Genomic DNA, 23357 nt, shown 5'->3' with positions numbered 1-23357 from the left:
TTAGCCGACACAAGCATGAATCAACAGGGGACCAATTAGCTGACACAAGCATGACTCAACAGGAGACCAATTAGCTGACGGTGATCTCTCTCTCTCAACAGGTCCGACAAGGCAGGTGTGGGCGGCTGCGGGCGGCGCAGCAGACCTGCCGTGTAACCTCACCTCCCCCGTGTCCAGGGACTCCCCCCGCCTCGTCCTCTGGTACAAGCAGGGTGTCCACAAGCCAATCTACAGGTCAGTTTATCTCAGAAATGTTGGGGTTTTCTCCCTCTTCCTGAGTCACTGAGACACCAGCCGCCCTGTGAACGACGAACGACAGTTAAAACTGTTTAATTGCTTGTTAGACTTAACTGTGTGATGGTTGTCTTCACCGGCCACTCTGAGTCTGATTGGTTACGGTTTATTCCTCAGTCACTAGAACAACTTTTTTTATAGTTAATGTAACCCTCCAATCACTGGCTAGAACTTATACCTGTTACCTACCCAGTCACTAAGACCACTTGCAGTTACCCGCTCAGTCACCACGGCAGATAATGACTGTCAGAAATATCGTTATAACAACTTCAACCGTCGAATTAACTGTCTATAACGTAACCGTATGAGAGTTGCATCATCACCAGACCAACTAAATAGTCATCTGCACAACACCACATTCCCTCTTTCGTACGACCAAGTGTCCGTAGGACAAAGTGTCCGTACGACCCAGTGTCCGTATGACCCAGTGTCCGTACGACCCAGTGTCCATACGACCCAATGTCCGTATGACCCAGTGTCCGTATGACCCAGTGTCCGTATGACCCAGTGTCCGTATGACCCAGTGTTCGTATGACCCAGTGTCCATATGACCCAGTGTCCGTATGACCCAGTGTCCGTATGACCCAGTATCCGTATGACTCAGTGTCCGTATGACCCAGTGTCCGTATGACCCAGTGTCCGTATGACTCAGTGTCCGTATGACCCAGTGTCCGTATGACCCAGTGTCCATGCGACCCAGTGTTCATATGACCCAGTGTCCGTATGACCCAGTGTCCGTATGACCCAGTGTCCGTACGACCCAGTGTCCGTACGACCCAGTGTCCGTATGACCCAGTGTCTGTATGACCCAGTGTCTGTATGACCCAGTGTCCGTATGACCCAGTGTCCGTACGACCCAGTGTCCGTATGACCCAGTGTCTGTATGACCCAGTGTCTGTATGACCCAGAGTTCGTACGACCCAGCATCCGGAAGACATAGTGCCCGTTCGACATAGTGCCCGTACGACCCAGTGTCCGTACGACCCAGTGTTCGTACTACTAAACTGGACTACGTTGGACCCAAGGCCTAACAGGGTTTCACATGTGTCCAGGGTGTTTATGTATCTGATACATGTGTGCATAATCCCACACCTGCATCTGGTATCCCACGGGTGTCCCATAATCCCGCACCTGTATCTGGGAACCCACGGGTGTGTCACACAATCCCACACCTGCATCTGGGAACCCACGGGTGTGTCACACAATCCCACACCTGCATCTGGGAACCCACGGGTGTATCACACAATCCCACACCTGCATCTAGGAACCCACGGGTCTATCCTATAATTCCACACCAGCATCTGGGGACCCACGGGTGTCTCATAATCCCACACCTGCATCTGGGAACCCACGGGTGTATCACACAATCCCACACCTGCATCTGGGAACCTTCGGGTGTCCCATAATCTCACACCTGCATCTGGGATCCGACGGGTGTGTCCCGTAATCCCACACCTGCGTTTAGGATCTCGCGGGTGTCTTATAATCCCACACCTGCGTCTGGGATCCTACGGGTGTCTCATAATCCCACACCTGCGTCTGGGATCCTACGGGTGTCTCATAATCCCACAACTTCGTCTGGGATCCCACGGGTGTCCCATAATCCCACACCTGTGTGTGGGATGTCACACGTGTGCCTGTTAATTGCCAATATACTCTTTCTTTCGTAATTCTGAATTGGGTGTCTATCATTTAATACTTTGTTGCACAGTATTGCTTGTGCTATCTTCGTTTCTCCCATGGTTATAATGAATGATATCTGGAATGATTCCTTTGGCAGCCTGAGAGAACCTTCTGCCCAATTCTCCAATCCTCGCTAATCAGTCGGTCTGCTATCTCTCTTTTACCTTCCTGGCACTCTCTGGTCACACTCCTTGGGTGTGCTGAGCATAAACACTGCATTGTTTATGAGGTCTGATAGTTTCGTTTCTGTGAGAGCAATTACGTCTGTGCTTTTTGTACTCACCTATTTGTGTTTACGGGGGTTGAGCTCACTTTGGTCCCGCCTCTCAACCGTCAATCAACAGGTGTACAGATTCCTGAGCCTATTGGGCTCTATCATATCTACACTTGAAACTGTGTATGGAGTCAGTCTCCACCACATCACTTCCTAATACATTCCATTTGTCAACTACTCTGACACTAAAAAAGTTCTTTGTAATATCTCTGTGGCTCATTTGGGCACTCAGTTTCTACCTGTGTTCTCTAGTGCGTGTGCCCCTTGTGTTAAATAGCATGTCTTTATCTACCCTATCAATTCTTTTGAGTATCTTAAATGTGGTGATCATGTCCCCCCTAACTCTTCTGTCTTCCAGCGAAGTGAGGTTTAATTCTCGTAGTGTCTCCTCATAGCTCATATCTCTCAGCTCGGGTACCAGCCTGGTGACAAACCTTTGAACCTTTTCCAGTTTAGTCTTATGCTAGACTAGATATGGACTCCATGCTGGGGCTGCATACTCCAGGATCGGCCTGACATATGTGGTATACAAAGTTCTGAATGATTCCTTACACAAGTTTCTAAATGCCGTTCTTATGTTGGCCAGCCTGGCATATGCCGCTGATGTTATCCTTTTGATATAGGCTGCAGGGGACAAGTCTGGCGTGATATCATCCCCCAAATCTTTTTCTTTCTCTAACTCTTGAAGAATTTCATCTCCCAGATGATACCTTGTATTTGGCCTCCTGCTCTCACACTTATCTTCATTACATTACATTTGCTTGGGTTAAACTCTAACAACCATTTGTTCAACCATTCCTTCAATTTGTCTAGGTATTCTTGAAGCCTCAAGCAGTCCTCCTCTGTCTTAATCCCTCTCATAATTTTGGCATCGTCAGCAAACATTGAGAGAAATGAGTCTGTACCCTCTGGGAGATCATTCACGTATATCAGAAACAGGATAGGACCGAGTACATAGCCCTGTTGGACTCCACTGGTGACTTCGCGCCAATCTGAGGTCTCACCCCTCACCGTAACTCTCTGCTTTCTATTGCTATCTGCTTAGGTACTCCCTTATCCACTGGAGCACCTTACCAGCTAAAGCTGCCTGTCTCTCCAGCTTATGTACCACCCTTTTATGCGGTACTGTGTCGAAGGCTTTCCAACAATCCAAGAAAATGCAGTCTGCACAGCCTTCTCTTTCTTACTTAATCTTTGTCACCTGATCGTAGAATTCAATTAAGCCAGTCAGGCAAGATATACCCTCCCTGAACCCATGTTGGCGATTAGTCACGAAGTCCCTTCTGTGACAAATCTGGGTCCAGATGTGTTACTAGGTTTTTTCTCACCATCTTCTCCATCACCTTACATGGTATACAAGTCAAGGACACTGGCCTGTAGTTCAGTGCCTCTTGTCTGTTATCCTTTTTGGATACTGGGACCACATTCGCCGTCTTCCATATTTCTGGTTGGTCTCCCGTCTTGAGTGACTTAGTGTACCTGATGGAGAGTGGCCAGAAAAGTGCCTCGGCACACTCTTTCAGTACCCATGGCGAGATTCCGTCTGGACCAACAGCCTTTCTCACATCAAGATCCAACAGTTGTCTCTTAACCTCATCTCTCGTAATTTCGAACCCTTCCAAGGCCGCCTGGTTTACTTTCCATTCTCCTAGCACAGTGACCTCACCTTGTTCTATTGTGAAGACCTCTTGGAACCTCTTGTTGAGTTCTTCACACACTTCTTTGTCATTCTCTGTATACCTGTCCTCGCCTGTTCTAAGATTCATTACCTGTTCTTTTACTGTGGTTTTCCTCCTGATGTGACTGTGTAGTAGCTTTGGTTCGGTCTTGGTTTTGTTTGCTATATCATTTTCATAATTTTTCTCTGCTTCTCTTCTCACACTAACCTACTCATTCCTGGTTCTCTGGTATCTCTCTCTGCTTTCTGGTGTTCTGTTATTCCGGAAGTTCCTCTATGCCCTTGTGTTCAGTCCCTTTGCTTCCATACATGCCCTATTATACCATGGATTATTCTTTTATTTCTCTGATTTTTCCTTTTGGGCCGGAATAAACCTGTTTACTGCCTCCTGACACTTTTGGGTGACATAGTCCATCATATCTTGTACAGACCTAGCTCTGAGGTCTGTGTCCCAAGGTATTTCCCTTTGGAAACTTCTCATCTCCTCCTAATTCCCCCTTCGGTATGCCAGCCTTTTAGTTTCCTAAATCTTTTTTTTTTTTTTTGGGGGGGGGGGGGGGAGATAACTCCTAGCTCAAAGATCATTACACAGTAATCACTCATTCCCAAGGGTGCTTCCATCTTAACTTCACTGTTGTGTGTGTGTTTGTTTCTCTGGCCTTAACACGTCTCACACACTACACGCCTCATCATACACTCGTCACATCATATTTTACTCCTTTCCCCTACACACCCACCCCTTCCCCTACACACCCATCCCTTTCCCTACACACCCACCCCTTCCCCTACACACCCACCCCTTCCCCTTTACGCCCACCCCTTCCCCCTACACACCCATCCCTTCCCCTACACCCATGCCTCCGCCTAAACATACCTCTCCTCCACCTCCCCCCCTCCCAACACACCCCACCACATTCCAACAGCAACACCTCCCTCCCCCCCCCCCCTTCCCCACACACAATCACCCACACCACATTCCAACAGCAACACCCCCTCCCCCCCTCCCCACACACAATCATCCACACCACATTCCAACAGCAACACCTCCCTCCCCCCCTCCCCCCCTCCCCACACACAATCATCCACACCACATTCCAACAGCAACACCTCCCTCTCCCCCCTCCCCCCCTCCCCCCCTTCCCCACACACAATCACCCACACCACATTCCAACACCAACACCTCCCTCCCCCCCCCCTCCCCACACACAATCACCCACACCACATTCCAAAAGCAACACCCCCTCCCCCCCTCCCCACATACACTCACCCACACCACATTCCAACAGCAACACCGCCTTCCCCCCTCCCCCCCTCCCCCCACACACAATCATCCACACCACATTCCAACAGCAACACCTCCCTCCCCCCCCTCCCCCCTCCCCCCCTCCCCACACACAATCACCCACACCACATTCCAAAAGCAACACCCCCTCCCCCCCTCCCCACATACACTCACCCACACCACATTCCAACAGCAACACCCCCTCCCCCCCTCCCCATACACAATCACCCACACCACATTCCAACAGCAACACCTCCCTCCCCCCCTCCCCACACACAATCACCCACACCACATTCCAACAGCAACACCCCTTCCCCCCCCCTCTCCCCACACACAATCACCCACACCACATTCCAACAGCAACACCCCTTCCCCCCCCCCCTCCCCACACACAATCACCCACACCACATTCCAACAGCAACACCCCCTCCCCCCCTCCCCACACACAATCACCCACACCACATTCCAACAGCAACACCTTCCTCCCCCCCTCCCCACACACAATCTCCCACACCACATTCCAAGAGCAACACCCCCTCCCCCCCTCCCCACACACAATCACCCACATCACATTCCAACAGCAACTCCCCCTCCCCCCCCTCCCCACACACAATCACCCACACCACATTCCAAAAGCAACACCTCCCTCCCCCCTCCCCCCTCCCCACACACAATCACCCACACCACATTCCAACAGCAACACCTCCCTCCCCCCCCTCCCCACACACAATCACTCACACCACATTCCAACAGCAACACCTCCCTCCCCCCCCCTCCCCACACACAATCACCCACACCACATTCCAACACCAACTCCTCCCTCCCCCCCCCCTCCCCACACACAATCACCCACACCACATTCCAACAGCAACACCTCCCTCCCCCCCCTCCCCCCCCCCCCCCCTCCCCACACACAATCACCCACACCACATTCCAACACCAACACCTCCCTCCCCCCCCCCTCCCCACACACAATCACCCACACCACATTCCAAAAGCAACACCCTCCCTCCCCCCCCTCCCCCCCTCCCCACACACAATCACCCACACCACATTCCAACACCAACACCTCCCTCCCCCCCCTCCCCACACACAATCACCCACACCACATTCCAACACCAACACCTCCCTCCCCCCCCCTCCCCACACACAATCACCCACACCACATTCCAACACCAACACCTCCCTCCCCCCCTCCTCACACACAATCACCCACACCACATTCCAACAGCAACACCCCCTCCCCACACACAATCACCCACACCACATTCCAAAAGCAACACCTCCCTTCCCCCCTCCCCACACACAATCACCCACACCACATTCCAACAGCAACACCTCCCTCCCCCCCCCCCCTCCCCACACACAATCACCCACACCACATTCCAACAGCAACACCCCCTCCCCCCCCCCCCCACAGTCAACCCCACATCCCCAAAGCAAGTCAGGACTGAGCACTAATCTGATGGATACCATACACTCACACAAACACAAGAACATACAACCTCGGTGTATGTGGGTGTATATCTAAATATGATTCCTAAACTAATCATTATTATTGGTTATTGTTATTTTTTTGAAAGCTTATTTGTAATTATTTATTTGTTTACTAATTTGCTGTTACATTTTGCGTTGAACTTTATTATTCCACCTTTAAAGAATAAAGGTGAATTAAAGCTATTATTCTACTTTACAATAAACATTATTTTGCAACCTTTTAACGTCCTAAAGATAAAGTAATTCTTGATCTTTAGGACCTTAAAAGACTTGATTTCCAGTTGATTACCAAATGGAAATATGTTGGCAAGACTTTTATGTTTAAATTCCGATCGGAACGTGAATGACAAAAATATATGTTCAGTGCTGTACAAAAGACACGGAATAAATGAGTTAATCGCAAGTAACATTGTTGGAGGGGATAAAACATGATTTTATATTATAATATATATATCCGATTCACATCCGAGGGGGCTTTTATATACAAACTATATAGATGTCATGTCTGTGACGGGAAAAAATTATTTTTTTTTTTAAACTTTGTCTTTTATGTGAGGGAAATCTTCGAAACCTCTTTACCGATTGCTGTGAAATTTTGATGCAACGTTGCATTCGAATAGGCACGTGTTTTTATATACCTACTATATATATGCCTCACCTTTGACAGGAAAAAACTTCCATATTTTGAAAAACAACACCATCTGTTGAATGTAAGAGCAACATACGCTGTAATTTCTGAAAGTTCTTCACTGAGTGCTTTGAAATTTTGACACAACGTTTCATTCTAATATGCGCATGTTTTTATATACCTACTATATAGATACCACACCTGTGACAGATAAAACGTGCTTTTTTTAAACAGCGCCATCTGTTGCACGTAATAGCAACACACGCTATAGTAAATATATTACAATTCCATTTCAATATTTCCGATAGCATTGATACTTTGAATTTTCATAGATTTCGATTTATATTGCCAATTATGTTACGGCCCTATTGGGTCGCAACTGGGTTCTTTTCTGGTGTTCTTAGAATTTGGGAATCCGGCCCCAAGCTAGTAGAGGCTTTCAAGGGATGTGTTTCGTAACGCAAGTTAAATTAAAGGGGGAGGGATACAAATGCTCTGATTTATATATATATTCTCACCACCACCATATATATAAATATATAACAATCACACGGGGTTTATAACTACACGATAATATATAGAGTTGTCTTCCTCTGAAGACACAGGATGCTCCACGGTGCTCACGATGAGTAGCCCTGGTTCTCTTCTTTGGCCCACAATGAATCCTCTTTGATTCTCTCAGCGAATCTACCCTGGCCACAGGCCAGCCAAATCACAGTCCCACTGGGTGCTCCGTCGTGGAGGCCTTCAACCACAATCCAGCCTGTAGCTGGCAGGTTCTGATCAGCTCCGCTGTATAGGCCACTCCATGACTGATTCTAGGGTTGCGAGCCCTAGGCAGGAGCCTCATGTGATTCTGCTGATCACTCTCCTCTCTCAGCACCACAGTGGCTAGCCTCTTCCACCAGCCAGCCCCGGATAAGGCGATTCCTAATACTTCTACGTCACAGGCAGGCTAACACTCTCAACAGTGTTCGTCCAGGTGTGAATCACAGCTTCTTCAGAGCAAACTCGTCGAGAGACTTTGGCTGCCTTGGGTAGACTGATCCATCGTCCAATACAGCAGTCCCAGGTCGACTCTGTAATCGGACACGTCATTAGTACTGGGGCTTGGGAACCTCACTTACAGGCTGAGACACAAACGTCCACCTATCCACTCCATAGATGGCGTTGCTGTCTAAGCGCCACCTCACCACAGGTCAGCAGCGGCTATGTTACGAGCTGATTAAGACGGGAATCCAGCCCCTGTGGCCGGTATATCCCGTCCTCACTAGATAGCGTCGTCCATTTGGAGGGGGTTTCGGGAGCTGACTCACAGATGGCGTTGTCGTCACTGCTCCGTGCTACGACGATGGACTCGGGTCCGTAACACCTCCCCACCAAAAAGAATTTGGTTTGGGTTTCTATAAAAGAGGAAACAAACCAAATTAGTGCGTGGGTACAACTCCAAATGGACTCACATAAACTATGAATTGGAGTAGCGAGGATGTCTTGTCCAAAAAACTGTCCTAATGAGAAACCCTGGCACAAAGGAAACTTGAAAATGGAATGCAATGACCTGCCTGATGAGACTTCCCACACCTTCACTGAGATGTCAAGCAGGGGCATAACCATCTCACGGGCCTCGAGTAAGGATTGGTATAGATGCGATCTGGGGTGAATCGACACTTCCCTGTGTCGTGGCACCGTTGATGGCTAGTCACAGACGGCATTTCTGGTACCGGTCCGGTAGTCCTTCAGGGAGACGGGAACCTGGAATACAGGGGTCTGATAATTTAGAGTAACAGCGACAGTGGGTAAGTCAGTACTTACAGCATAACCGTCTACTAGGCCCAAGCCTAGTCCAAAGATACAAAGCCAGTGTTCTCAGTGCTTATATTCGTCGAGCGCTTACCCACTGCTCTGAATGGAGCAACGTGAGTAGAGAGTTTGAAAGAGTAACTCAGGTATTGGTGAACATCGGATATAGCAACGCGGAAATAAACGCTGCTATAAGAAGACACTTGGACCTTTGGTATAATCCAGAACATAGAACAGAAACCACAATACCTCCAATAAAATTATATTACAAATCAACCGTGCACAGTGAACATATAAAAGAGGAAAGAATAATGAAAGAAATAATCCGTAAAGGAGTAAAAAACATTACTCCTAACCAAAACATAAACCTGATAATATTCGACAAAACCATAAGACTTCCGAACTCCTTATCAAAAACAGCCCGAAGCCGACGGAGAACCCTCTACAGCAGTCAAGCGTTGTATACATGTACACTTGCCCCCACGAAGGATGTAACCTTCAATCAAAGTACATAGGTATGACGTCGACCATGCTGACGAGGCGTTTGACATGCCATCTTCAATCCGGTGCCCCTAGGAATCATATGAGACAAGCCCATGACATCACCCAAACAAGAGAAATGTTGAACAAAAATACCTGTATAATAGACAAAACCCAAGATGCAAGATGATTACAAATTCTTGAAGCAATTCACATAAGATTAGAACAACCTAACATGAACACCCATATCACGGAACTATTTACTCTACCCACCATGAGAGTAAGAACAAGACCAGAACATAACGATGCCAACACAGAAGACAATGATCAACATAACAGGCCAATTACACTTGATTAATCTTTGTATGTAGATAGAAGCTGCCTCGTATGGGCCAATAAGCCCATACGAGGCAGCTTTTACCAGTTACCAGGGAGGATGTTCTTAAACAAATAGTAAAACTCAAACCAAACAAATCCCCAGGGCCGGATGAAGTGTTTGCCAGGGTGCTTAAAGAATGCAAAGAGGAGCTTTGTGACCCACTGTCAACCATATTTAATAAATCAATAGAGTCAGGCAGAGTGCCAGAGTTTTGGAAAGTTGCTAATGTGATACCAGTTGTTAAGAAAGGAGATAGATCACTTGTGTCTAACTATCGACCAACTAGCTTAACGTCTATTGTGGGAAAGTTACTCGAATCTATAATAGCAAATAAAATTCGTCTTCATCTTGAAAAACATAATTTAATAATTGAGTCGCAACATGGTTTTATAAATGGCCGTTCATGTTTAACAAATTTGTTAATTTGTTAATTTAACAAATAAAATCTTTTTATTCTAGCATTGTTGAGGCAGTTGATAGTGGTAAGGATTGCGATGTTGTGTACCTTGACTTTAGCAAAGCTTTTGATACAGTGCAACATGAAAGACTGATTAAAAAGATAGAGTCTCATGGTATTGGGGGTGCTATATTAAGCTGGATTAGGGCATGGCTATACCAAAGGAAACAGAGAGTTAGTATAAATGGAGTCAAATCAGAGTTGGAAAATGTTGTAAGTGGGATGCCTCAAGGCTCTGTCTTGGGACCTCTGTTGTTTATAATATATATAAATGATTTAGATTCAGGTTTGAGTAGCAACATTTGCAAATTTGCCGATGATACGAAAATCGGTAAGGAAATTAATTCGGAGGAGGACTCACTATCACTTCGAGTTGATCTAGATAGGGTTTTGAAATGGTCGAAGGATTGGCAGATGCAGTTTAATGCTGATAAATGTAAAGTTCTGAGGTTAAGTAATGATGATAGGGTTACAAGATACGAGCTAGATGGTGTTGAGATTGCGAAGTCGAATTGCAAAAGGGATCTGGGAGTTATGATTAGTAAGAATTTAAAACAAAAGGATCAATGCATAAATGTTCGTAATAAGGCAAATCGGATACTTGGATTTATTAATCGCAGCGTTAGTAACAAGACACCTGGTGTGGTTCTCAAGCTATATCTGGCTCTAGTTAGGCCCCATTTAGATATGCAGTTCAGTTTTGGTCGCCATATTATAGAATGGATATAAATTCACTTGAACGTGTCCAGCGTAGGATGACTAAGTTAATTCCCCAAATTAGAAATCTTTCATATGACGAAAGATTAACAAAGCTTAAGTTGCATTCACTGGAAAGGCGAAGAGTTAGGGGTGACATGATAGAGGTTTACAAGTGGGTGAATGGACATAACAAAGGGGATATTAATAGGGTATTAAAAGTAACAACACAACACAGAACACGAAACAATGGGTATAAATTTTATAAGTTTAGATTTAGGAAAGACTTGGGTAAATACTGGTTCAGTAACAGGGTTGTTGATTTGTGGAACCAATTGCCGCGTAACATTGTGGAGGTGGGGTCCCTCGATTGTTTCAAGCATGGGTTGGACATGTATATGAGTGGCATTGGGTGGTTATAAATAGGAGCTGCCTCGTATGGGCCAATAGGCCTTCTGCAGTTGCCTTTGTTCTTATGTTCTTATGTTAAGCCTTCTGCAGTTACCTCTATTCTTATGTTCTTATGTTTCACCCCACATTTATCCCTTATGTATCCCACCATGTTTTCACCTTTATTGTCTTATCACCTGACCCAGTTCGGGTATAAAATCAACCATCCCTATAAAATCTCTTCACTTGAGAATGAACCATGGAGGTTCGAAACGTTGTGCAAATTGTATAAATAAGTGAAATACATTCTATAGTAATTCACTTCTTTTCTTCACCTTAACATTACGAAAATGAGTTTTGGAGAACTCCTATTTCAGCTAAGCCCTGATGCTAAGAAAATAGTTAGAAGGATAGAAGCCGTAAACCAGAAAATAATAAATACAGAATATGCGGTCATATTGAATGAAACATGTTTGAAAGAAAACCTGCTGCCAGTATACACCAACATATATATATATATATATATATATATATATATATATATATATATATATATATATATATATATATATATATATATATATATATATATATATATATATATATATATATATATATATATATATATATATATATATATATATATATATATATATATATATATATATATATATATATATATATATATATATATATATATATATATATATATATATATATATATATATATATATATATATATATATATATATATATATATATATATATATATATATATATATATATATATATATATATATATATATATATATATATATATATATATATATCTTTATAGGTTAGGTTATATATATATAACCTAACCTATAAAGATAGGTTAGGTTAGGTTAGGTAGGGTTGGTTAGGTTCGGTCATATATCTACGTTAATTTTAACTCCAATAAAAAAAAATTGACCTCATACATAATGAAATGGGTAGCTTTATCATTTCATAAGAAAAAAATTAGAAAAAATATATTAATTCAGGAAAACTTGGCTTATTAGGCAAATCGGGCCATGCATAGTAGGCCAAAAAGTGAGTTCTGGCTACTAGGTACGACATATATATATATATATATATATATATATATATATATATATATATATATATATATATATAATATATATATATATATATATATATATATATATATATATATATATGTAGCTTTTTTTGGCTACCTAACCTAACCTTACCTATAAATATAGGTTAGGTTAGGTTAGGTAGGGTTGGTTAGGTTCGGTCATATATCTACGTTAATTTTAACTCCAATAAAAAAAAATTGACCTCATACATAGAGAAAAGGGTTGCTTTATCATTTCATAAGAAAAAAATTATAGTAAATATATTAATTCAGGAAAACTTGGCTTATTAGGCAAATCGGGCCTTGAATAGTAGGCTGAGAAGTGAGTTCTGGCTACTAAGTACGACATATATATATATATATATATATATATATATATATATATATATATATATATATATATATATATATATATATATATATATATATATATATATATATATATATATATTTATATATATATATATATATATATATATATATATATATATATATATATATATATATATATATATATATATATATATATAAGATTAAAAATTCTAACACGAATTTTCTCGATCTTTCTTATGTTTCTTTTCACTGTTGATGGTAATTGGAAAATCAATTCTCCAAAATTCATTTTTATTTCTAGTCTGACGCGACAATTGAACGCGTTTCATAATAACTTATTACATTTTCAAAGACTTTTAGTTTACACACACACACAACTATTACCTTCAAACACTAAACAGAGTTCTTACTTATGCATGATTTAAACAGCTTTCATTTTTCATTTTATACCCGCATTTTGGGTGAGGTGATATGTTACAACAGTTTTTGATGAGGTGAACAAAACTTTCAACACAGGATAGAACACGAAACAATGGGTATTGAAGGTAAGAATTGAAGTAATTGCAGGGGGCCTATTGGCCCATACTTCTTGATGCTTCTATATTGGAGCGGAATCTTGAAGTGGGTAGAATATAGTTGTGCATTAATTGGCTGTTGATTGCTGGTGTTGACTTCTTGATGTGTAGTGCCTCGCAGACGGCCTGATCCGGCCTGTACTCCTCTTGACATACCAGAAAACAGTCTAAGGAAACTACTCCAAGCTTGTACTAAAGAGGCACCCTTCTTGAGCCCGGATGGGCACATGTATAAGCAAGTAGATGGGGTCGCCATGGGTTCTCCCCTAGGTGTCCTGTTTCAAACTTCTACATGTCAGAAGCAAACTACATGTCCATCGAGCAAAAAGTCTTAGTCGACATGAACTTGAAACCGGCCATATACTGCAGGTATGTTGACGACATTTTTACACAGGTACCTGATGTCAGACATCTGCAGGAGCTGAAGGAGGCATTTGAGCAGAGTTCTGTGTTGCGTTTCACTTACGAGATAGAGAAGGATGGGAAGCTGCCCTTTCTAGATGTAACAGTCTTGGAAAGGAGCGGAGTTTTCCACACTGCAGTCTACACTAAGGAAACAAACATAGGAATGTGCCTGAATGCCAACAGTGACTGCCCGGACAGGTACAAGAGGAGTGTTGTTAACGCTTATGTCAACCGTGCTCTCAGCCACAGCTCAGAATGGAAGCAAGTCGACGAAGAACTCTGTAGGGTAAGGCAGGTCCTAGTAAACAACGGCTTCTCCAATGGTTTCGTGGAAGACATCATGAGAAAGAAAGTGAAACGCCATGCAACCTCTGAAGAGACAACTAACACAACACCTATTCCCCCTATTAGACTATTTTACAGGAACTTCTTTTCCACAGCCCATAAAACGGAGGAAAGGGTCCTGAAAGATATTGTCAGTAGAAACGTTATCCCTACAGACAAAAATCAAAGATACAACTGACAATTTACTATAAAACCAAAAAAACGGCCAGCCTACTCATAAGAAACTCTCCAGACACAAAGCAGAACGTTTTAAAAGAGACCAACGTCGTCTATGCCTTCAAATGCTCTCTTGGGGATTGTAAGCCTCAAAAAACTCAGTATATAGGCAAGACAACAACATCTCTTTCCAGGCGTTTAACGATGCATAAGCAACAGTGCTCCATTAAGGAACATATAGCCTCTTCCCACAACCAAACCATCACCAGATAAATCTTAGCAAACAACACAGAAATCATCGATAGATACAGTGATAGCAGGCGGCTCGACGTCTGCGAGGCACTACACATCAAGAAGTCAACACCAGCAATCAACAGCCAATTAATGCACAACTATATTCTACCCACTTCAAGACTCCGCTCCAATATAGAAGCATCAAGAAATATGGGCCAATAAAAATAGGCCTTCTGCAGTTACCTACCTTTAATACCTGTTTGTATTTCATTGTTTCGTGTTCTGTCATGTGTTAAAAGTTTATTTTCACCTCATCCAAAACTATAGTAACATGTCACTTCACCCAAATGTAGGTGTAAAAACTCGAAAGATGTTTAAGCTCTATTCAGTTAAAGTTGTGTGTGTGTGTGTAAACTAAAGTCTTTGAAAATGTAATAAGTTTTACAAAACGCGCTCAAGTGTCGCGTCAGACTAGAAATAAAAATTAATTTTGGAGAATTGATCTTTGAATTACCATCAACAGTGAAAAGAAACGTAAGAAAGATCGAGAAAATTCGTGTTAGAATTATTAATCTTACTTTTTCGGTTGTTGGAAATTTCCAACACTAAATACAACACTGTTGTATTATTATTAATTATTACTAAATCTACTAATCATTGTAGTAATTAAAATTAACCAAACGTAGAGTTCACATGTACTAATAATTACATCTGTACAATAAGGCTAGAATTCTTACGTCACCAGATGCCAGTATTGCGTCAGATTCCATTATAATAAACACAACTATATCCAGTGTGTCTGAGAATTGAATTTGATTCTCTATAAAACAACGGTGTTCTTTGTGATAATTATTTACAGATAAACTGAACCCCAACTAATGCCAAATAGAGCGTTTATAGTTATAACTGTTATCTGATAATAAATTTAACGTCACGCGTGAATGCCCTGGAGAGATTTTAATTCATCTCCATTGCTTGTTTACCATCGTAAAACGGGCAAATAATAATATTTAACTCCTCTGAATAATAAACCCGTCCTTATCCGAGCATTTCAATCACAACTGCGAGAAATGATAATATTCGTAGTAAATAATTTGTGTATCAAACGCGGGACGTGGAGCGGAGCAGGGGAGACGCGTACACGAGGCGACGCGCTCAGAGAGAGACGCCATTACCCAAGCCACCAGGGTAGACGCCACCAAGAGCTCCAGATGAAAGTCGCCACTGTGAGGTGTGAAGAACCTTTGCAGACAACAACTTAGCTGGTGTCAGTGTCACATTACACATCGTGTTGAATTGTCAAGAGATTTAATTTGACATTCAACCAGGAACCTGTTAAATTTGTTCCGTGTAGCACAACGTGACCGGCCAGATAAGCGCGTCAACATCTAGGCTAGGCTCGACACCACGTGTTCGTTACAACGACGCCTGAACCTAGGACGCGAACTTCGGCAAGCCTTAACTTACACAGTGCCCTATTAGCTAAGTACCTTTATTCCCATTTGATGCATCATTTAGGAGAGGGTTATAGCTGGGTAGCTTGTCGTCACGCAGAGCGACTATAAAAAACCACAGGTTATTATTTACCTCCATTATTTAATTTAATTTTCTTGAACATAGATGTCTAGCAGCTTAATCTGTTGCTACTAAATATAATTTGATTTACAGCGTGTGTGAAGAATTCCCCGAGCTGTCATTTCCCGTGTTAATCATCTCCCAGTGTTCCATGATGAGTCCAGAAGATTCCGAGGATGAGTCGTAACCGACTTCTTGGAAATCGTCTTCAAGCTAAGACCCTTTCCGTATTCCTTAAATTCCATTATCTGTAGTATTATTCATGCAGAGCACTGTTTTCTTTGGATTGCCATGTGTTTATTATAATTATTAATTTCTCATGTTATAATCTATGTTCTTATTGGTGATAAATATAATGATTCTATAATTGGTCATAGGATTAGATTATTGCATAATGAACTGGTGCAAGAACCACACTAGTTCCTGGACATATATGAAGTTCCAGTAATAACCCCCCAATGTAGGTGTTTGAGGCTTTGATTCAGTTAAATTATACAGCCCATTAATTTATATAAGTGATCATATTCTCTAGTATTTATCCATAGTTACTGGTTCATCTAGGAATTTTCTAATGATCATATTTTATTAGTTTCCCTCTTTACTATAAAAGCGGGTAGTCCTTCGTAATAGAATTTCATTACATTAATATTTAAATAAATAGAGTCAAGCCCCAAATGTCCCACATCGGTCATATTTAATAATATATATATATATATTGTGACGGTAAAGCGTTGGTGTTCGGCTGTTTCAAAAGCTAGGGGCAGGGCCTCGTCACATAATAGAAAAAAAAGAGAAAAGCTGGAGCTTTCGTCTGTGGTAAGGTAATGGGAAGACACACAAAACACAAGTAAATTAACAATGAAATTTAATTACTCTAGAAAAACAAGACATGAATAAAGTTAAGCACATAAAAATATGAAAGACAAGTCAACAAACAAAATAATATGAATAATCACTGGCAAATGAAAAGTTACGTTAAGACAAGTGAGTTACAGTGATAGCAAAATAAAATATGAATGCTGGAATACTGGCTTCGAGCTGCCACCTCCCTTAGTACACGAAAGCCAAGGCTTAGTCTACCAGCGAGAGATGTCAACTGCTTGGAGCACTGAGATATTTTGATGATATTGCCGCACTGCAGCCCAGACGTCAACTTGTGGCGGAGGCAGAGGGCAGGTGCGACGGGACACCAGCCAATCAGCGACAGGCAGGCAAAGGATGAGCAGTTTGCTGGTTACGGCGGTGGTAGGTAGCAGGTGTCACTGTGTGCTGGGTACGATTTGCTCTCTGGGCAAAACGTTTTCGCGATACTTGGTGGACGTATCTTCTATAGTATCTTGTATATTGACGTACTTGTGTAGGGAAGAGCAGGCTCAATCTCTCTTGAAAGAGATTATCGTCACAACTCTCCCCCGAAGCCTGCGGTTCTGGAAGAAGTACGTCGTCATGTGGTGGAGTAATAGGTGGAGTTTCTTCTACGTCATAAACTCTGGAGAGGGAGTCAGCTATGATGTTGTCAGACCCCTGGTATAGCGGGTCTCCAGGTTGAATTTCTGCAGTTATCAAGCCCATCTTAGAAGACGTTGAGTGTAGAAGTGGGCTTGCTGCAGGAAGTGTAGGGTGTTGTGGTCCGTGTTGATGGTAGACCGAGCACTTTTCAGGTATGGAGCAAAGTGCTGTAGATCCGGGATGATGAAGAGTAGCTCCTTGCCAATTGTTCCGTAGTTCCTTGTAGCTGTGGTCGTTGACTGGTGTATTTTCCTCGCCTCGTTGCTGTACTAGGTCACCCCCGATGCCGGTACCACTGGCGGCGACATGGAGGATGAAGGGCTTGGTGATATCTGACGAGGTGAGAGTAGAATTAGAATATGGCAAAGGAGCACTATTATGGTCCTGAAAATGGTTGGGAAGATCAGTAAGGATTTCTGAATTTGAAAGCGCTGACTCAGTGTCAGTGCTTTCGGGAGGAGAAGCAAGGAAGGTCTCACTGTGGATGTATGGCTCTTTAAAGGAAGAGTATAATGTCAAGACAGTGGGAGGAGTACCGTTATATAGCTTCAGGAGGTTGACGTGGCACAGCTGGGTCTTCCGCCGCCTATCTGGAGTCTCTAGAACGTAGTTATGGTTGTTTCTGCACTCCTTGATGCGGTAGGGTCCTGAAAACCGGTTTTGTAAAGGAGAACCTGGGATAGGGAAATAAGCAAGTACGAAGTCTCCCGGCTTAAATTTTCTTACTTTGCTGGTCTGGTCATAATGAGTCTTCATCCTCTCCTGTGCTTTCAATAGATTATCTTGGGCAAAACTGTGGACTCTCTCTAGAATGTGTTGTAGGTTTTGAAGAAACTGGGGCACATTCTGATGCTCACTGAAGGTGGCATCACGTAGAGAGTCTTTGAAAGCCTTGAGGGGAGTACGGCACTTACGTCCGTAGAGTATCTCATAAGGAGATACTCCTAGAGACTCATTGGAAAGACTTCTATATATGCACTTATCAGGTCGATTTGCTTATCCCAATCCTTAGAGGTTTCATTACAAAACTTCTTCAGGAGTGCTTTAATAGTCTGATGACTACGCTCAAGAGAACCCTGTGAAGCAGGATGATAGGGGCTGGACAATACCTGTTTGATGTTGAATTCCTCCAGTGTCCTCTTGAAGAGATCACTGGTGAAGTTGGTGCCACAGTCGCTCTGAACCTCCCTAGGAAATCCATACTGGGTGAAGATCTTCAATAAGTGTTTCACAACCGTAGCAGCCGTAATGTTCTTTACTGGAACTGCTATTGGGAATCTGGTGGTAGGACACAGGATGGTTAAGATATAGGCGTTACCTGAACTGGTCCGAGGTAAAGGACCAACACAGTCTATAATAGGTCTGTGGAAAGGTTCCGCAGGCACCTGTATGGGAATCAGTGGCGCTCTGGGAATAGAGATGTTCGGTTTACCTGCCATCTGACATGTATGACACTGTTTGACACTTTTTACCATACCTGGCCAGTAGTAGTCTTGACGGATTCTATGGTAAGTCTTGTTAAATCCGTAGTGGGAGAGTGCTCCGTGGGCGAGGTGTAGAATAGTGGGCCGCAGGCTGGCAGGAATCACTAGTTATTCGATGTTGGCCCAATCGTCCTTCTTCAGTTTACTGGGTCTATATCTGCTGTAGAACAACTCGTTCTCTAGGAAGAACCCAGGAATACTGTCAGGTTGAGTCTCAGCCTGGAAAAATAATGGTGTCAAGGTAAGATCTTCCCTCTGTAACTTACGGAACTCCAACTTGGTCAGATTCGGGGGTAGTTTCTGAGGGTCTTGAGGGACAGCGGTAGCAGTAGAGTCAGCTGGCTGTGGTCGTGCGGCTTGTGCACGGGTGGTCACTAAAACCGAAGGAGAAACTTCATCACTCTCTTGAACCTTTGCTGGAACATACTCAAAAATGGGATTATCCATCACAGAGGTACACACCTGGGGTTTGTCCATGACGATCAGGTTGGTCGGTTGCAGGTCTTCTGCCAAGTCGTTGCCCAGGAGAAGTTGCACTCCAGGCATGGGAAAAGGCTTTTTCCTGATGGCAACTTGGACTTCTCCTGTCACGAAGGGACAATCCAGGTGGACTCTGGCGAGAGGATAAGGAGTGGTAGCAGTGAGGTCAGTGATGAAGACAGTTTCTCCGGTGTAGGCGATGTTGGGCACAGCCGACTTCAAAATAATGGATTGAAGAGCCGCTGTGTCCCTCAAGATCTTCAATTTGAAACGTCCCTCCGGATTTGAACCGTTGGCAGAGACAGTTCCAGTATACAGGTGTTTACTGAAAAGAGAAAGGTCATTAACATGAACACCAACATTCATCACAGGCTTACCGGACTTAGGAGGAGTTGGTTTGGGTTTTGGCGTGTCGGTGGTTCCTTTGTATTGAGACTTACCACACTTATCTATGGTATGTCCATAGAGTCTACAATACTTACAGTACAATTGCGAGCCAGCTTGATTGGAACTCACTTTCTCGTAACTGTACCACGACTTCTTACTGGAAGATGGTTCTGGTGTCAGCCAGTGGATGAGGCTGTAAGTGTCAGCCGACTTAGCACACTTCAGGTAGTCGGTTTCTTCTTTATCTGCTAAATATAAACGTACAGGAGGCGGCACACGCCTCAAGAATTCTTCAACTAGCATAAGGTTGATGAGTTCTGCAATGGAAGAGACATGTGCTGCTTCCAGCCATTTCATAAAATATCTCCTTTCGGTATTAGCAAACTCGAGAAAGGTAGTGGTACTTGCCTTCAGGTGGTCACGGAATTTCCTTCGATAACTTTTGGTGGAGAGAAGGTAGGCGTCCAACACTGCTTGTTTCAGAGTCTGGTAGTCATTCTCAGACGCCAAAGTACTGAGTGTAACTGCAGCTCTACCTGTAAGATGTACTCTGAGAAGGGTGGCCCATTGGTCGGTAGGCCAACTAAGTTGATTAGCAAGGGTTTCAAAGGTGGTGAAAAACACATCAACTTCTGTCTCTACGAATGGTGGCATTAACTTACTTGCATGTGATATATTCAAACTGATGGGAAGATTGGCGGTAGCTTGCTGGCGTTGAGCGAGGTGTGAAGTTTCCAACGCGAATTCTCGTTGACGACATTCCATAGCCAGAGTTGCGTGTTGCTTGTCATGTTCGTGTTGCATCTCCAATTGGCGTTGTTTTGTTTCAAGTTGTATTCGTTCCCGCTCACGGAGTATTGCAACCTCACGTTCTTGTTCTTCCTTTCGTATGGCAGCTGCTTCCCTTTGTTGTTTGAGGGCTTCCCTTTGCTGCTCGCGTTCGATCTTGGCCAGCTCTAGTCTAAGTTTCATCGTTGCCAAATCAATTTTATCTGCAATAAAGTAAGTTTCGTGAGTTTCAGAGTCTATCTTACCTTCCTCTAAGAGATGATCCAGTAACAGGTTATGTATTTCATTTTTGTTGGCTTGGTAGGGAACTTCTAGGTGATACTCATGTGCAAGAGTTTGTAATTCAGCCCTCTTGGCACGACTTAAAGTCCCTATTGCACCTGCTGGATCTACACGGAAAGCTTGAAGACGAAACATGGTGAAATTAGCAAATAAATGCACAACGAATATACTGTTGTGATATGGTGAATGTCAGAAACAGGACAACGTGGCAACTGGTACCTATCCTGTGGAATCTTTAACAATTAATGTTAATTACAAGATGATATATGATTAATTAAATCAAGGTCGCAGGAAATCTTGTACCCGGTACTCATGTAAGAGGATAAGGGCAAGAAAATCCTACTAAATAAGCGAAACTGAGTTTCTAAAACAAATGAAACAGTTAATTGCCTCAAAAGTAAAATTGGTAGTCCAAGAATGTAGGCATACCGTGCTGAGTCTCTATAGGACATAAGCAAGTTTTCCACTGAAATTATTATGATACTTACAGAATTAGCGAACTTTTGTGCTCTGAAAAAGAAAGCTAATTCCCTACCAATGTAAATATCATCATCTCTGACCGACGTGTAGGGGTGCGAGGTGTCAACTGGTGACGAGAACTGCTGCTAAGGTCCCAATTCAGCAACTAAAGTTCGTGCTAGAGGAACTATGGCCCTCTTTATCCTCCTACTGTCAGATTGCAGAAGATTAGGTGCACTTGACCCGGGGACAGACCACAGTACCAGGGTACCAATATGATGATCTGTTGAAAATATGAGAAATATCCTAGGGACAAAAGATGGTAAAGACGAGTAATAACATGGAGGGAGAGATGACCAATTAAGAGAATGACTGAGGCCTACAGTCACCACGTAATCCAAAGTTGTCTCACCTTCACCATATGCTACTCTCGGAATGCACAATACACACAGCACCATATAAAAATAAAATTGAAAATTGAAAATAGTAAAAAGCTACGTTACCAAAGCCAAATACGCTTACCATAAATTTACTACTTGGCACCAGTACCTGAGTGAAGCTCCCGGACAAGCCCCCACTTTATGTGACGGTAAAGCGTTGGTGTTCAGCTGTTTCAAAAGCTAGGGGCAGGGCCTCGTCACATAATAGAAAAAAAAGAGAAAAGCTGGAGCTTTCGTCTGTGGTAAGGTAATGGGAAGACACACAAAACACAAGTAAATTAACAATGAAATTTAATTACTCTAGAAAAACAAGACATGAATAAAGTTAAGCACATAAAAATATGAAAGACAAGTCAACAAACAAAATAATATGAATAATCACTGGCAAATGAAAAGTTACGTTAATACAAGTGAGTTACAGTGATAGCAAAATAAAATATGAATGCTGGAATACTGGCTTCGAGCTGCCACCTCCCTTAGTACACGAAAGCCAAGGCTTAGTCTACCAGCGAGAGATGTCAACTGCTTGGAGCACTGAGATATTCTGACGATATTGCCGCACTGCAGCCCAGACGTCAACTTGTGGCGGAGGCGGAGGGCAGGTGCGACGGGACACCAGCCAATCAGCGACAGGCAGGCAAAGGATGAGCAGTTTACTGATTACAGTGGGGGTAGGTAGCAGGTGTCACTGTGTGCTGGGTACGATTTGCTCTCTGGGCAAAACGTTTTGGCGATACTTGGTGGACGTATCTTCTATAGTATCTTGTATATTGACGTACTTGTGTAGGGAAGAGCAGGCTCAATCTCTCTTGAAAGAGATTATCGTCACAATATATATATATATATATATATATATATATATATATATATATATATATATATATATATATATATATATATATATATATATATATATATATATATATAAGTGGTACCTTATGCGAGTTGACTTGAAAAATTGTCTCTGATCTTTAAGAAACTTAATATAAATTTGGTGTTCACTAATAGTACGATCAAATCCAATTTAATAAAAAACTCCCCTGATACAACAGGTTGCATGTATTCGATTCCCTGCAATGATTGTGATTTTGTGTACCTTGGACAAACAGGAAAGTCCTTACAATTGCGGTTTTCACAACATGCTTATAGTATTATTACTGCCCAAACGTCTAATGCATTGTATCTACATACGATTTTATGCGATCACAATATTAACTGGAATGGGGCAAAAAGCATTACCAAT

The 23357-nt window shown here is 42.9% G+C and overlaps 1 protein-coding gene across 1 annotated transcript in view; it reads left to right on the top strand.

Moving 5' to 3' along the window:
- The window catches only part of LOC138363588 (cell adhesion molecule 1-like), a 606342-nt gene that overhangs the window by 464925 nt on the left and 118060 nt on the right, over positions 1-23357 (top strand). Inside the window, exon 2 of the mRNA XM_069322948.1 lies at positions 102-234. Coding sequence (XP_069179049.1) covers positions 102-234 — 133 coding nt within the window. The remainder of the gene's footprint in view (positions 1-101; positions 235-23357) is intronic.

This window comes from Procambarus clarkii, chromosome 11, assembly GCF_040958095.1.
Source record: "Procambarus clarkii isolate CNS0578487 chromosome 11, FALCON_Pclarkii_2.0, whole genome shotgun sequence".
NCBI classification, from domain to species: Eukaryota; Metazoa; Arthropoda; class Malacostraca; order Decapoda; family Cambaridae; genus Procambarus; species Procambarus clarkii.
This window is presented reverse-complemented; position numbering and strand designations above follow the sequence as displayed.